General features: G+C 57.3%; 1 protein-coding gene and 1 long non-coding RNA gene across 13 annotated transcripts in view; one reads left to right on the top strand and one right to left on the bottom strand.

The window, feature by feature from the left end:
- The window catches only part of CFAP46 (cilia and flagella associated protein 46), a 99,495-nt gene that overhangs the window by 72,555 nt on the left and 11,423 nt on the right, over positions 1-15,517 (top strand). For 6 of the 11 annotated variants that reach the window (XM_025273827.3, XM_025273830.3, XM_044934931.1 and 3 more), the window contains 10 exons: positions 3,861-4,049; positions 4,740-4,928; positions 6,285-6,668; positions 7,092-7,262; positions 11,533-11,630; positions 12,028-12,104; positions 12,773-12,903; positions 13,082-13,209; positions 13,953-14,032; positions 14,581-14,742. In XM_025273827.3, the coding sequence (XP_025129612.3) occupies positions 3,861-4,049; positions 4,740-4,928; positions 6,285-6,668; positions 7,092-7,262; positions 11,533-11,630; positions 12,028-12,104; positions 12,773-12,903; positions 13,082-13,209; positions 13,953-14,032; positions 14,581-14,742 (1,609 nt within the window). Of the gene's footprint in view, positions 1-3,860; positions 4,050-4,739; positions 4,929-6,284; positions 6,669-7,091; positions 7,263-11,532; positions 11,631-12,027; positions 12,105-12,772; positions 12,904-13,001; positions 13,210-13,952; positions 14,033-14,580; positions 14,743-15,517 lie in introns of those variants that run through there. The other 5 variants (XM_025273828.2, XM_025273838.3, XM_025273829.2 and 2 more) reach the window with 4 other exon arrangements.
- On the bottom strand, positions 7,621-11,521 carry LOC112581529. 2 transcript variants are annotated; one of them, XR_006640501.1, is made up of 4 exons: positions 11,331-11,521; positions 10,475-10,589; positions 9,967-10,134; positions 7,621-8,460 (listed from the first exon to the last, which is right to left on the bottom strand). It is a non-coding gene; the product is annotated as an uncharacterized LOC112581529 (long non-coding RNA). The 2 variants fall into 2 exon arrangements; XR_006547858.1 differs by having other exon boundaries at positions 7,621-10,134.

Below are 15,517 nucleotides of genomic sequence, written 5' to 3'. Positions count from 1 at the left end.
GTACATCATGAGAAACGCTGGACTGGAAGAAACACAGCTGGAATCAAGATTGTCAGGAGAAATATCAATAACCTCACATATGCAGATGACACCACCCTATGGCACAAAGCGAAAAAGAACTAAAGAGCCTCTTGATGAAAGTGAAAGAGGAGAGTGAAAGTGTTGGCTTAAGGCTCAACATTCAGAAAACTAAGATCATGGCATCTGGTCCCATCACTTCATGGCAAATAGATGGGGAAACAGTGGAAACAGTGACAGACTTTATTTTTTTGGTCTCCAAAATCACTGCAGATGTTGACTGCAGCCATGAAATTAAAAGACACTTGTTCCTTGGAAGAAAAGTTTTGACCAACCTTTCAAATCCTGAAAGATGATGCTGTGAAAGTGCTGCACTCAATATGCCAGCACATTTGGAAAACTCAGCAGTGGCCACAGGACTGGAAAAGGTCAGTGTTCATTCCAATCCCAAAGAAAGGCAATGCCAAAGAATGCTCAAACTACCGCACAATTGCACTCATCTCACACGCTAGTAAAGTAATGCTCAAAATTCTCCAAGCCAGGCTTCAGAAATATGTGAACCGTGAACTTCCTGATATTCAAGCTGGTTTTAGAAAAGGCAGAGGAACCAGAGATCAAATTGCCAACATCCGCTGGATGATGGAAAAATCAAGAGAGTTCCAGAAAAACATCTATTTCTGCTTTATTGACTATGCCAAAGCCTTTGACTGTGTGGATCACAATAAACTGTGGAAAATTCTGAAAGAGATGGGAATACCAGACCACCTGACCTGCCTCTTGAGAAATCTGTAGGCAGGTCAGGAAGTAACAGTTAGAACTGGACATGGAACAACAGACTGGCTCCAAATAGGAAAAGGAGTACGTCAAGGCTGTATATTATCACCCTGCTTGTTTAACTTATATGCAGAGTACATCATGCGAAGTGCTGGACTGGAAGAAACACAAGCTGGAATCAAGATTGCCGGGAGAAATATCAATAACCTCAGATATGCAGATGACACCACCCTTATGGCAGAAAGTGAAGAGGAACTCAAAAGCCTCTTGATGAAAGTGAAAGTGGACAGTGAAAAAGTTGGCTTAAAGCTCAACATTCATGTGTAATTTTACACATGAAGAAGATCATGGCATCCGGTCCCATCACTTCATGGGAAATAGATGGGGAAACAGTGGAAACAGTGTCAGACTTTACTTTTTTGGGCTCCAAAATCACTGCAGATGGTAACTGCAGCCATGAAATTAAAAGACGCTTACTCCTTGGAAGGAAAGTTATGACCAACCTAGATAGCATATTGAAAAGCAGAGACATTACTTTGCCAACAAAGGTCCGTCTAGTCAAGGCTATGGTTTTTCCTGTGGTCATGTATGGATGTGAGAGTTGGACTGTGAAGAAGGCTGAGCGCTGAAGAATTGATGCTTTTGAACTGTGGTGTTGGAGAAGACTCCTGAGAGTCCCTTGGACTGCAAGGAGATCCAACCAGTCCATTCTGAAGATCAGCCCTGGGATTTCTTTGGAGGGAATGATGCTGAAGCTGAAACTCCAGTACTTTGGCTACCTCATGCGAAAAGTTGACTCATTGGAAAAGACTCTGATGCTGGGAGGGATTGGGGGCAGGAGGAGAAGGGGACGACAGAGGATGAGATGGCTGGATGGCATCACTGACTCGATGGATGTGAGTCTGAGTGAACTCCGGGAGTTGGTGATGGACAGGGAGGCCTGGCGTGCTGCGATTCATGGGGTCGAGAAGAGTCGGACACGACTGAGCGACTGAACTGAAATGAGATAGCATATTAAAAAGCAGAGACATTACTTTGCCGACAAAGGCCCGTCTAGTCAAAGCTATGGTTTTTCCAGTAGTCAGGTATGGATCTGAGAGTTGGAGTATAAAGAAAGCTGAACACTGAAGAACTGATGCTTTTGAAGTGTGGTGTTGGAGAAGACTCTTGAGAGTCCCTTGGACTGCAAGGAGATCCAACCAGTCCATCCTAAAGGAAACCAACTGTGAATATTCATTGGAAGGACTGATGCTGAAGCTGGAACTCCACTACTTTGGCCACCTGATATGAAGAACTGACTTGTTGGAAAAGACCCTGATGCTGGGAAAGATTGAAGGCAGGAGGAGAAGGGGACGATAGAGGATGAGATGGTTGGATGGCATCACCAACTCAATAGACATGAGTTTGAGTAAACTCCGGGAGTTGGTGATGGACAGGGAAGCCTGGCGTGCTGCAGTCCACGGGGTCTCAAAGAGTCAGACACGTCTGAGCAGCTGAACTAAACCGTAAAGCTATGGGAATCGAGATAGTGTGGCTTTAATGTAAAATTACACATCAGTGGAACATAATAGAGAATGTAAAAAGAGACACATGCATACAGAAAGAAAACTGACTTTCAGCAAAGGTGCAAAGAGAGTTCAGTGAAGAAGGGCTCACCTTTAAAACAAAGCTGCTGGAACAACTGGACGTCCATCCCCCAGAATTACCCTTCCGTTCATACCTCACACTACGTGTAAGAACCAGCTCAAGACTGGTCACAGGGCTACATGTAAGAGCTGAAACTGTGACACTTTTAGAAGAAAACATAGGAAAATGCCTCTGCAGCCTTAAAGTTTAGCAGATGAGACCAAAATCTTTCTTACCCATGAGACCAAAATCATAATCCATCAAAAAAAATTTTATAAATTGGACTCAGCTCTTCAAAAGACACCATTAAGAAAATGCAAAGACAAGTTGCCAACTGGGAGAAAATATTTACAAATCATTTATCTGACAAAGGTCTTGTATCTAGAATATATTAATGTAAAGAACTTTCAAAATAGACATAAGTAACCCAATAATAACGGGCTAAACATGTGAACAGACCTTTCTTCAAAGAAAATACGTGGATGGTAAATAATCACAAAAGACGGCAAGTTTATTAGTGAGTCGGAAAAACCGCCACACAACTGTTAACACGGCTCCAACTTGAAGGACCAACTGCACCAAATGTTATCAGGACGTAAGACACTGGGACAGCCCCCTGGGCTGCCAGTGGGGACAGCAGGGGCTAACCTTGGGAACGGTTTGGCGGTTTCGTGAAGAGCGAAGGCACGGCCCCGTGTGGCCCAGCCACCCCGCTCCTGGGCGTGTGCCCCACACAGACGCGTGTGCGAACGCTCACTTCAGGGCTCTTTGCCACAGCCCCAAACTGGGGGTGTGGGAGCAGGCGGGCAGATGGCCTCGGCAGAGTGCAGCTCATCCGTGTGAAGGGACTCACCGCGCCCCGCGCTGCAGTCCGTGGGGTCGCAGAGAGTCTGACATGGCTGAGCGACGGAACAACTCCCAGGATGGACACAGCCTGCAGAGAGCACGTGCTCTGCGGTTCCATTACGTAAAATCAGGAAGAGCCACTGACTGACCGAGCCGAGCCGGAAGAGAGGCTTGCCTAGGAAGGAGAAGCGGAGGGAGAGGCGGGCGGGGCCTGACGGTGGGCGGGGGCTGGTGGGCGGGGCGGTGGGCGGGGCGGTGGGCTGGGCTCGCCGAGGAGGGAGAGGGTGGGCGGGGCCTGAGGGTGGGCCAGGACTGGTGGGCGTGGCGGTGGGCGTGGCGGGGGCGGGGCGGTGGGCTGGGCTCGCCTAGGAGGGAGAAGCGGAGGGAGAGGCGGGCGGGGCCTGACGGTGGGCGGGGACTGGTGGGCGTGGCGGTGGGCGTGGCGGGGGCGGGGCGGTGGGCTGGGCTCGCCTAGGAGGGAGAAGCGGAGGGAGAGGGTGGGCGGGGCCGACGGTGGGCGGGGCCTGGCAGCGGGCGGGGCCTGGCGGGCGGGCTGCCCTGGCGGTGGTTCCCGCCCTGATGGTCGCACCCCTCAGTTACAGAATGTCAGCAGCCCTTTGATGCGAAGACTGCGGCACCTCAGGCTCAGCCTCGTGGAGGGCTGTCTGGACACGCTGCAGCTCACCTGGGAGGACGCCCGGCAGCGGCAGCTGGAGCAGAGCTCCACGGACAAGCTGCTGTCCGACTTCCTGCAGAGCCCCAGTGACTACACCGCTGTCGGCCTGGTAACGTCCCCGGACACGCGCTGGCCCCCCGCCCCCCCCCCCACCGTGTGCCTGACCAGCTATTGGGAACCCAGAAGGTCGGGGTTCATAAACGTCCCCCGAGATCTCTGAGCAGAGGGGTTCTCTGCCCCGGTAGCTCCCAGCAGCCCAAAAAGGCCCGTCTAATTGGCTAATGAGATCGGGGTCTGCCTGGGGGAGGTGCCCCTTCCCAAGGCGGGTGCTCTGACGGCTGTGTCGCCACAGGAAGCTGTCCATAAAGGTGAGCTGCCATCTGTTAAAAAGATGAGTTACATCTGCAGAACGATTCTGAGGAAAATGTGTTCTGTTCTTAGACTGTTTCAGATTTCATCAAGTGTGGACCCAATTAATTTGACGTAACTAAATGAACCAAATGAGTCCTAAATGGAACTCAGTACAAACTCATGTCCTTGTCAGTTCAGTTCAGTTCAGTAGCTCAGTCACGTTCAGCTCTCTGCGACCCTATGGACTGCAGCACACCAGGCCTCCCTGCCCATCACCCACTCCCATCCTTGTCAACCTGCCCCAAACTGAGGCTCCTCAGCAGACTCTAGAACCTCCCAGCACCTGAGCCTTGGAGACCCTCGCCACATTGCAGGGCTGTTGGAGGGTGGGGCCCGGGTGGGCAGCAGCGGCGGCCCTTGTTGACTGAGGTGGTTTGTGTCCCTGAAGAAGTGGTTCAACCTGAAGCACAGCCTGGCGCACGTGGTGCTGGCGCAGCTGGGGAGCCTGCAGTCGCTGAGCACGGAGTGCGAGGAGCCTCACCCGCAGCTCTTGGGCCTGGCCGGGAAGGCGCTGCGCCTGCTGGCTGAGAACTGGGACCTCCTGCTGCCCGCCTGCTCCTGGGAGGAGAGCCTCTGGGTGCGTTCTGCTGACTCCCAGACTGACCGCTTAGGCCTAAAAAACAAAAATATATTCAGAGCTCACTGGATCTTTGTAAGAACTGGGGTAGAAAACAAGCCTTGAATTGTCTGGGGTCAAGAAGCATGGTGTGGGCTGTGGAGGGAGGAAAAGGCAGGCCAAAGGCCTGACCCCCGGAGGAAGGATGCGAGAGGGAGCAGGGGCAAGCAGGACAGGCCGTCCTATGTGGAGCATCCCACCCCCGCCCCAAATGGGGGTGTTCCTGGGCGGTGGCTCCTGGCGCCTCCCCCACCCCAGCAGCTCTGTGCCTGAGGACCGGGCCCCTGCCCTACCCAGGGATCGGTCCTGCCCACTCTCGCTGCCACCCCCCACTCCCCGCCCCCACCCACCCACACGGTCCAGGGAAGCCCTCCTCCCGACAGCCGTGCCAGTGCACCCAGGACCGCCCTCTTCTCTTCAGTACCCACCCCTGCCAGGTTGCCCTGCAGGCCTGGTGCCCCTGAGGAAGCCCCTGCCCCTAGGAAGGGATTCTGGTGACAGCCGCCACCGTGGGAGCTCCTGGTCGTCGTCCTAAATGCCTCTGTAGATGCCAGAAGGCACCTGCCCAGCTGCAGCCAGGCCGGCCCCAGGGACCTGGCCGGGTGCACAGCCCTGGGGTCAGCTCAGTGGCAGCTGTCCGGGTCTCCAGGCCCTGAGACGTGACTCACGTTTGGGGGAATTGGTGGCATCCGGGTCTCCAGGCCCTAAGACGTGACTCACGTTTGGGGGAATCTGTGGCATTGTGGCCCTGCATTCAACTGGTATTCACTGAGCACCTGAAAAGGTGGCTCTGAGTCAGGTAGATACAGACCAGACATGTGGCGCCTCGTGAGCGGGCGTCCGTCAAGGAAGCTGCGCTCACCACACGCCCGCTCGGAGGGGCTACCCATCTCTGTCTTATCCTCGCAGACCCAGGGCTCCCCCAATCTGAGTCTCCTGGGCCCGCTGCCCCCCAAGCAGGTCCCTCTGGCCTCCCAAGGACCCCTTCAGGGTGCCTTGTCCTGCAGAGGAGACAAGAGGAGCCTTGGCCCCTGGGCCCCTGGGGCAGATGGGCACCCGGCTCCCCCAGGCCTGGTGCTCGAGGGAGGGTATTTGCAGAGCCTGAAGGGGCGCGGCACAGAAGGCCACCCCACGGGCATGCCAAGGCTCCTCCCTGCGGCACCTGCTAGGTGCCAGCTTCTCTGCCAGGCCCCCACCGGTCACCTAAATCAGCGAAGGATGGGCTGCAGCTGACCTGCCGCACCCCTCACCGAGGGGTCCTGACGAGACGCGCATCCACACTGCCCCAGGCACTGACTGGAGGGGTGTCCTCTGCAGGGGGCCGCTGAGCTGAGCAGCCTCAGGGGTCTGGAGGTCAACCAGGAGGACCCAGAACATGAAGGGCTCTACAGTGAACTGCCGTCCTTCAGGGCCACCCCCGAGGAGCGGAGGAAGGGCTGGGACCAGAGGGTACGCCGGCCCCCGCCCAGCGCCAGGCCGCCCGGCCCGCAGAGCCCGCCTGAGTCTGAGCTCCCCCCGCAGAGGAGGGTGGTGCTGGCCCAGCAGTACCTGGCCCAGGCGTCCGAGGTGCTGCTGCAGTGCCTGCACGGGGCCCTGGGCAGCAACCTCCTGGACATCGCTGCGGCCGCCAGCCTGGAGATGGTGGAGTGCATGGGCATCCTGGAGCCCGCGACCGCCTGCCAGTTCCTTGCGCTGTCTCAGGTGTGCTCTGCTCTGGGCCCCTTCTGCAAGGCCCCCCCTTGGCCACTGGGGAGAGGGAGGCCCCCGGAGACCCCGGTGCTCCCTCTGCCGGCGGTCCCACCCACCAGGCTACGACTGGGCTCCGCTTTAAGGACAGTGCTCATTGGAGGAGGCACCCCAGGTACCTGGAGAAGGGGGCCCGGCCCCCCATCGCAGTTCCCGTGGGCGCACGAGCAGCGAAAGCCCCCAGGCTTGTGTTCCTGGGGCTCGGGAGAGCAGAGCACTCTCCTCCCTGCGTCCTGAGCCGGCAGGCCCGCGGGCTCAGCGGTGAAGGCCGCCTCGCCCGGCCTCTAGGCTGTGCCAGCCACCTGGAGGAGCGCCTGGGTGCCCACCTGCCACGGACAGTGCCCAGGCCCCCATGGCAGCCTCCGCGGTCTGTTTCAGAGCTGCTCGGCCTCCGAGAGGATGCGCGATGTCCTGCTCGCCGCCACAGCCAACACCAGCAGCTCACAGCTGGCTGCGCTGCTGCAGCTTCAGGACAGGCTGAGGCGCCAGGAGAGGACGTCCACCAACCTGTGTGCCAGCGTGGAGCAGAGACTGGCCGCCATATCCAAGGTAAACCAGCCGAGGCCACCCTTGAGCCTGCCCCGCCCCGCAGCTCTGCAGATGCCCTCGGACCAGGTGCAGATCCCGGCCCTGCCTCCCGCTTGCTGTGTGGTTCTGGGAGAGCCACTCCCCATCTCTGAGCTGCAGCTTCTCATGGGCCCAGCGGGGAGAGAGCTCACCTTCAGCATTGGCTGGACTCCGCAAACTCACAGTACAGACACCCAGGCCTGCGAAGGTCGTGAAGGACCATCGGGAGGACGGGGCTCTAGGGGGGTCCATTTCAGTTCATGCTGTGTTTGAGGAAATGTTTTATATTCAGCCAAGTCTTAGAATTTAATTTTGGAAGAAATTTGCAGAGCATGGTAGCTAATAGAACCTCCTCTTTTATTTAGACTAGCAAATATGAATTGGAAACTAAAGAAAGTAAACTTGATGAAATTGAATACAGAAAACAGGCCAGAACACTCTGGTCAAGCCCACCCTCCTCCTCTGTGGGGCTTCCATGGCCGCTGGTGTGGGCAGACCTCGCACCCCTCGATCCAGGCTGCCTTTCTCCTTCTGACCAGTAGGGATGGGATGACTCTCTGTGCACGGCCGTAACTGTGTGTGCCGGGGGTGTTAGCGGCAGCCCTGGCCTCCAGTGCCTTCCCATGTGACACCCCAGAAATGTCTCCAGGCCAAGAGCCCTGCCGTGACCCAGGGACAGGAATCCCCTCTCCTGCAGGGCAGGGCCAGCCTGGAGGAGGTGAGAGGCAGTCTGTAAACCCTGGGAAAACTCATCAGTTGAAAGCCCGGCAGTCTTCTGCTGAGACACGGTACTGGAGAGGACGCCCCAGCGGCCAGTCAGCGGGGACCCGCGTCCCCAGCCCGTGAGCACCAGAGACACAGCTTCAAATGTGTGAACAGAACCGACTCAAACAGGAGCCGCAGACAGATCCTCGGCTCCGTGGGGAGGCTGGACCCATCCTGGCAGTTGCTGGTAGAAAGAGAAAATGAATCGGCAGCAACCTGCAGAAGTGTGCGGGAACGTCCCCGAGTGCAGGAGGCCTGCACGGACATGGCCCGATGTTCATGGAACGAGGAGCCAGGAAGGAGCAGGCGCACCTGCCCCCCCCAGGTGTGTGTGGAACCTCTACCAAGTGGACCGTCGCTGGCCGCTGGATGCCTCAGCAGATGCCAAGTGCTGAAATCACTCAGAGTTTGTTTTCTAACCACAAGGAAATTAAAACATAAATCAATAACTAAAAGATACATGTAAAAAAAAATGCAATTTCCTTGAAATTAAACAGTATGTCTATCATCATCAATTGGTCAGAGAAGAAATGACAATGGAATTTACAAAATATTTTAAATTGACTTAAAGAATGAAAATACTATATATGAAAACCTAGGAGCCTTGTCTAAAACAGGGTTTAGGGAAAAATACACCCTTGAGTACAAAAAGAAAGCCTTAAAAAACTGATTTAAACTTTGATTTCAAGAAGCTAGAATAAAAACATTTAAGAAAAAAGGAAAACAAGTGAGAGACAGAACAACAGAAACCATGAAATTAAATCACGCCTCCGGCAGAGGAAATCGGTAACAGCAAGAATGGGTTCCCAGGGGCGGACTGCCAATAGTAAAACTGATAGACACTTAGGAAGACCTGACGAAGAAAAGACAGAAATTTCAGGATAGGTGATATGACATCATGAGATCCTTCAGACATCGAAAAACTAATAAGAGACTGTTTTTATAACCTTACTCTAATAAATTTGACAATTTGAATGAAATGGACAAATTCCTCAAAAAATATAACCTACCAAAGCTGACAATAGAAAATCTGAATAACTTAATCTCTCTTCAAGAAGTGAAGCCTTAACACCATCACAAAGACAGTCCCAGACCCAGTTGGCTTCACCAACAAATTCCCCCAAACACTGAAGGAAGAAATGATCCTTCAGGGACCAGGAGCAAGAAGAACACTCCCTGACTCTCTTCAGAGAGGCCCCACGAGACTCCATACTGAAGACCCAGCGAGGACCTCACATGCGGGGAAAAATCTCTTATCGCCGTGGACACAAAGTATCAGCCAGAAGGCCCAGCGACTGTGAAGGGATAATGCAGGAGGATCAGATGCTGTGCACCATGCAGTCCAGTATTTTAACTCGTTCAATATAGTCCACCGTATTAACAGGAGGAAAAGGAGAAAATCATAAGGCCATCTTGATAGATGCAGAAAAACTGTCAAAATTCAACACCAGCCCGTGATTTCAAAAAATCAAGATAGGAGATAATTTTATTTATTTGTAATTGAAGGGTGATTGCCTTACGGCGTTGTGCTGGTTTCTACCAAACACCAACATGAATCGGCCAAGGGTTTACCCCTGCCCCGCCCCCTCCCTCCCCACCCACCCCTCTAGGTGGTTACCCAGCCCGGGTGTGAGTTCCCTGAGTCACATAGCAGTTTCCATTGGTTCTCTGGCTTACATATGGTAATGTATGTTTCCATGTTACTAAGAAAATAATTTCCTTAATTTGATAAAGAATATCTTTAAAACTCTATAGCAAAGATCATACTATACATTAATTTTCAGAAAAATTCTGAAAACTTTTCTCCTAGAGTTGAAATGACACAAGAAAGCTATCACACTTCTATTCAATAGAACAGTTAGACTAGAAAAAGGAATAAAGGGCAGAAGCATTGAAAAGGGAGAAGTAAACCTGTACTCACAGTCAGCATGATTGTGGGCCTCAAAAGTCAGCGTCTCTGAGACACAACATGCAGACGGTGGGAGGCCGCGGCTGCCGGCTGTGCCGTGGCTGCGGCTCCGTACGCCAGTTACAAGCAGCGACGGTGTCTGAATAACCGTTTTCAGTGCCATCAAAACCAATCAAACACCTAAGGAAAACCCAATAAAAGACACACGGTCTCTACCCCCAAAACCACAAACGTCTCTAAGGAAAATTCAAAAAGAACTGACTAAGCAGAGAGGCAGCCGCGTCTGGGGGATGTAAGGAAGTGCCAGCTTCTGAAACAGGATAGCAGGACCTGCTTGAAGCGGCGGAAGAGACGACAGAGAAAGGCCAGGAACAGGCCCGCCACGCACGCCTGACTCACATCGAGGGCGACTGCTGGGCGGGGAGGGGACGGTGCCTCCCCCTGAGGAGGTGACACAGCAGAGCTCGCGGACGCCGCTTTCGGAGACGAGCCTCCTCATCACCAGGAAGCAGGTACTTACTACACGCTGCACTGCACGGACGTGAAGAACCTCTGTTCATCAGAACCACAGCCCAGGAGTCAAAGGCAGAGCTCAGAGGTCCAGCACACTCCCGGAGTGACCGGGAGCTGGAATCCTGTGTAGAGAAAGGAGGCGGCCCGCTCTCAGGAAGAGAAAGACTGAGCTTCCAATAGAGGAAATTCACAAGGCTGGACTGTCACAGAAGATACCCAAACGGCCAGTAAACTTTTAAAACGTTTCACTGGTCATCAGAGAAACGCAAAACTTAAAACCCTGCCCAAGTGCTACTGGACGTCCACCAGAGGGGCGGAAAACACCCAGGGCTGAAGAGGAGAGGGCCCCGGTGGGGGTGGGGGTAGGCTCCGTCCGCACGTAGCCCCTTGGCAAGTGAGTTCAACTCAGCAACTCTCCCTGCGGGCTGTGGTCCCCAAGGACAGACGTCACAGCAGTATTAGTGCCCACTGGCCACAGGCGGATGAGAGGCTGTGGCTCCCCCGTGGGACACTGCAGGCGTAAAGGGCAACAGGGTCAGCTGCCACGGGTGCCAGCCTGGAGGGACCCCGGACGCTGGGCGTGGCCGCTGGAGCGGAGGAGGTCTGGCCCCTGTAACTCATCCCCCAGACTGGGGCGCACGGTCTCCCCCTGCTTCGCTCCGTCTGCTCCGCTGGAACAGGCGTTCCCCGCGCCCCCTGCAGTGGACCTGAGTGTGCACACTGGTCAGTCGCTGCAAACCTGAAGCTCATTTCATCAGAAAGTGGGGAGAGGGTGTGAGCGGCTCCTCTCTGGGGGTGGTCTGCGGGCTGCCTGTGGCTCCTGCTGCAGACCCGCAGGAAAGGGGCTGAACCGCACCACCTACCGGCTGGGAGACTGCGGGCCTCCGGGCCTGTGTCTGCTGGGGGTTGGGGGAGGCGCCGCGCGGAGCGGAGGGGCGGGGCCGCCGGGCCCTCCGCGGCGCTGGGTCCGTGTCTTCCCGGCGGTGCCCGCGGCGAGGTCCGCGTGCCTCTGCTGCCCCCTGGCGGCGGCCGCCGGCCCGGACTGACCCCGAGTGTCACCCGCAGGCTTGGCAAAACCTCGGGGTCACCGAACAGCACTTTAACCTCTTGAATGACATTCCCCCCACAATACGGATCGTCTTTCTGCACCACTGCAGGGACAGGTGAGGCCTTCTCCCCTGTCCCCCAGCTGCTCCCCAGGACCCTGCCCCCTGCTCCAGCGGTCGCTGTGGACACAGCACAGGCCAGGGTGGGCCGCCCTTTGGGATGGTGTGGGTGGACCGTCCCTCTGCCAGGGTGCCCAGGCTGACGGGTATGACGGCGGGGGGCTGGGCACAGTGCCGCATCCTGCCAGCACACAGCCCTGGCCTAAAGGGCATGGTTGAAGTGCAGCAGAACCCCTGGTCTGCCGGCCTTGGGTAGCGGGGCGGGGGGGTGGGGTGCTGTGTGACTCCATGTCCTGACTTGTCTGAGGTTCAAGGAAGGGCCTCATGTCGGGGGGGTGGCACCGAGTCTGCCTCTTCTGGGCTCCTCTGGGACCCCACCCTGTCCTGCCAACAGGACCCATCTGTACGGCGCCTCCTACGACAAACCCAAGTCCATCCCTGCTGCCAAAGGCAGAATACTCCAGACAGGGGGTGAGTCGTGGCACAGCACCGTCCTCTGTGGAGTGGGGGCGTCCCTGGGAGGGCGGGACAGACGGAGACCTGAGACTTCTCCACCACCCCCCTCCCCGGGTTGCCAGCCCCCATCCAGGCATCTTTCCCAGGTAGGGAGGGGGCATCAGGTGGAAGCAGCAGAGCCTGGCCCATGTGCCTCTCACTGGGGAGACCCCCCCCCAACATTCCCTCTCCAGCTCCTTCTTCAGCCTCAGCTCTTCATTCCACCTGCCCATTCATTTACAACCACAGATAGAGAGCCATTTGCTCTGTCCCAGGACCCCTGGCTACTTCCTGGTGCCCCGAGGGCCTGTCCCCGCTCCTGAACGTCAACAGGAGTGGTACCAGCCACCTGTCCCCTGCCGGGGGACCGACCCCCCGCTCCCTGCTGGCCCCTCACTGTGTCTGCAGAGCAGCCTTGGCACGTTGCAGAGGCCGAGTTTCTGTCTGCCTTCCTTCCCAACCTCTCTGGCTGTCCCCCCTCCAGCGGGGTTCTGGTGCTGACTCCTGGGGAAGGTCCCAAAGCTTTGCCCATAGCTTGCCACCCCCCATCAAGTCTGGTGGTGCACAGGGCTCCGTCCGCAGTGCTCTCGGCCTGAAGGGCAGTCTGCGAGGCCCAGTGTGGGGACATGCCTCTGTCTCTGCAGGCTCCTGCAAGGTGGCTCGGGTGGCCGTGAGCCCCGCCGACTTCTCCCGCCTGCTGGCCAGGATCCAGCAGTTCCGGGAGCAGGCCCAGGCCGAGGCCTACAGTGGGGACATGGCCCTGAGCGCTGGCCTGGTGAGACCCGAGCCCGCGGGTAGGGCGGGGACCAGAATAGTGCTGCAGGCTAGGGTGCCCTGGCTCTGAACGGGGCCTTTCCTGGGGGTCGCCTACAGGGTCTGGCCCTTTCCCTCTGGCCGCCTGGGGACAGGGTCCCCTCTGACACCTTCTGACCTCCGCGGTTGTTTGGGTTGAGGAGGAGTCGGAAGGTGGGCACCCGATGGGGGAGGACCGTGCGCTGCCGAGGTTCGAGGCGGTCTTGAAGTCCATGGAGCAGTACCTGCAGCCGCTGTTCCCGCTGCTCAGCTGCCCCCCGGAGCCCAGGTACTGCCCAGGGCTGCCTCCCGAGGGGCTCAGGCACGGAGTTCCAGCCAGACTGCTGGAACCCTGGGGGCGGAGGGGCACGGCGTCCCTCTGTCCCCACAGGTGTGCACAGGTCCCAAGCAGTGTGACGCCCAGGGCGAGGGTGGGCGGGCAGGGGGCTCCATGCAAAAGCCAGCTCAGCCTCCGCCCCCGAGCCCCGCGGCTAGCTGAGCGGCTGGCTGTGGGTGTGGGGGCGGGCAGAGCTGTGTCCTCTTGGGGACTCTGAGGCCTCAGCCCCGGGCTTCTTTCTGTGTGGAATTGGGCGGCGGACTGAACTGGAGAGAGCACAGGCCCTCGGAGACACAAGCTGGGCTCTGCCTGCCTGCTGTCGGGGGGAAGTCTGGCCCCACCCCAGACTTTTTCTGGGGGACGTCCCTGCCACGCGGAGCCCCGCTGCCCTCTAGTCTGAGTGTGGTGGGAGGGGAGAGCCTGGCAAAGGGCCCGGCCCTGTGGATCTGGGTTTGGGGGGGAAGGAAGCTGGAGGGGTCAGTGCATGGACTCCCTGATTGGCCAGCAGGTCAGAGTGTCCTGATTCCAATGTGCTCATGTCCATGCCCCGGTCTCGGGAGACGAGTCCCCAGCAGGGAGCATGGGGAGCCTCGTGCCCTGATGCTGCCCTGGAGACGTTGCGCCTGAGGACTCACTGCCCCTTCTCAGTGGTGTTCATGGGTTTTTTCAACCTGAATCTGTGCCTTTGCTTTCAGAGCACCAATCCCCATGGTTGTTGCAGATTCTGGAAAAACCAAGGGCAAAGACAAGGAGAGGAAAGCGTCCCTGTCCCAGGGTGAGCGGGGCCTGGGGCCTGGCCTGTGGGACGGAGGCTGGCAGAAACCGCTCTGGACGGCGCTGATCGGTGCCCTGGTGGGCCACGTGCAGCCCCCCGCTGCCCACCCTGCCCTCAGGCGCCCCGCCTGGGCAGGCCGAGGGACAGAGACCATGGCGATGTCACCGTCACCCTCGGGGGCTGACGGCTGGAGTGGCTGCGGGGTTCTGGGAGCAGCACTACCCTTCCTCTAACGGAGCTGCCCCAGCGGCCATGGCCTGCTCCGGACAGTCCTCGGGGAGGGGGGCTAGCGCAACTGCCTGTCCCTGAAGGGGCTCCCTGGTGGGAGGAGCCGAGGCTCCAGCACCTGCCTCAGGAGTGCCCACGGAGCGTGGGCGGCCCTTGGCACCACAGAGGACAGGCTGTCCCCCTACCCGGGCTGTGTCCAGGTCCTGACTGTGCCCAGTTCAGCCTCTTCCCCAAGTCCCTCACGGGGTGGGGTTGGGGGTGTGAGGGGCAGGGGTCTGTGCCTCCAGGGGGCGGTAGCAGCTGCGTCCCCCCCGCCACAGTGCAACCCGAGGCCGCACACGACGTCATCCTGATCGCGGACAGGGATCTGCTGGAGCTGCCGCTGGAAGGGCTCTCCGTGTTCGACGACGGGCTGGTCTCCTCGCTGTCACGGGACTTTTCTCTCCAGATGCTGTGCAATCGCCTCCGCAGAGAGGAGCCAGGTAAGAGCCCGGCAGACACCTGAAACGTGTAGACAGCTTTCACGATAAGAGAGTGTAACTCTTGTGAAAAGGCAGTTATCTAAGTTGCCACACTTTTCGAGGCCCTGGCGCAGTTGGAGGTGTTTAGGCAGCACCTTCCATGAGCCAGTGCTCTGACAGCTGCCAACGTACCCCAGGCAGGACCCTAACTTCCCTCCTGGCCTCACAAACTTCTGTCTCTAAGGACGGGACTGGTGTTCACCAGCCAACGATATAGTTGGTCATCGGTTAGATGGTGAGAGGCGGCAAGGGAGACGACCGGGAGGCCTGGCTTGGCCTGGGCGCAGGGGGAGCCAGGTATGGTCACATTCTGTTCCATGAGCGTGCAGGGCGTGTGAACACTCTCCAGGCTGTCCATTTGTGCCCTGTGGTTTCCAGGTATGTTTCACTGTGATAAATGTCAAATAACATTAAAAACAAAGAGATTGGACTTTTATTTTCACCCAGAATGAGGTGAAAGAGACCAGATATGCCCTTCCAGCTGAAACAACGAAAACCCAGACAAAAATACATGAAGCACCAGTTTGCAGATATTGGCAACCAGGCAGTGGGCCCAGCGACCCCCAAGACAGGCAGGTGAGCCCCAGCTTTCCGCCTGGAGAGAGTCTCAGGCTGCACAGGTGAGGGGGGCCCAGGCAGAGCCCAGCGGTCTCCCCAAGGTGAGCAGAGTGGGGCTGAGGACACATGCGATCCTGGGAAGAGAGACACGCAGAGGGTCCCCTCCGTCCCCAGCTGC

The sequence above is a fragment of the Bubalus bubalis genome, chromosome 23 (assembly GCF_019923935.1).
Source record: "Bubalus bubalis isolate 160015118507 breed Murrah chromosome 23, NDDB_SH_1, whole genome shotgun sequence".
Classification (NCBI taxonomy): Eukaryota; Metazoa; Chordata; class Mammalia; order Artiodactyla; family Bovidae; genus Bubalus; species Bubalus bubalis.
The sequence above is the reverse complement of the archived record's forward strand: the minus strand, read 5'-3'. Positions and strand labels throughout refer to the sequence as shown.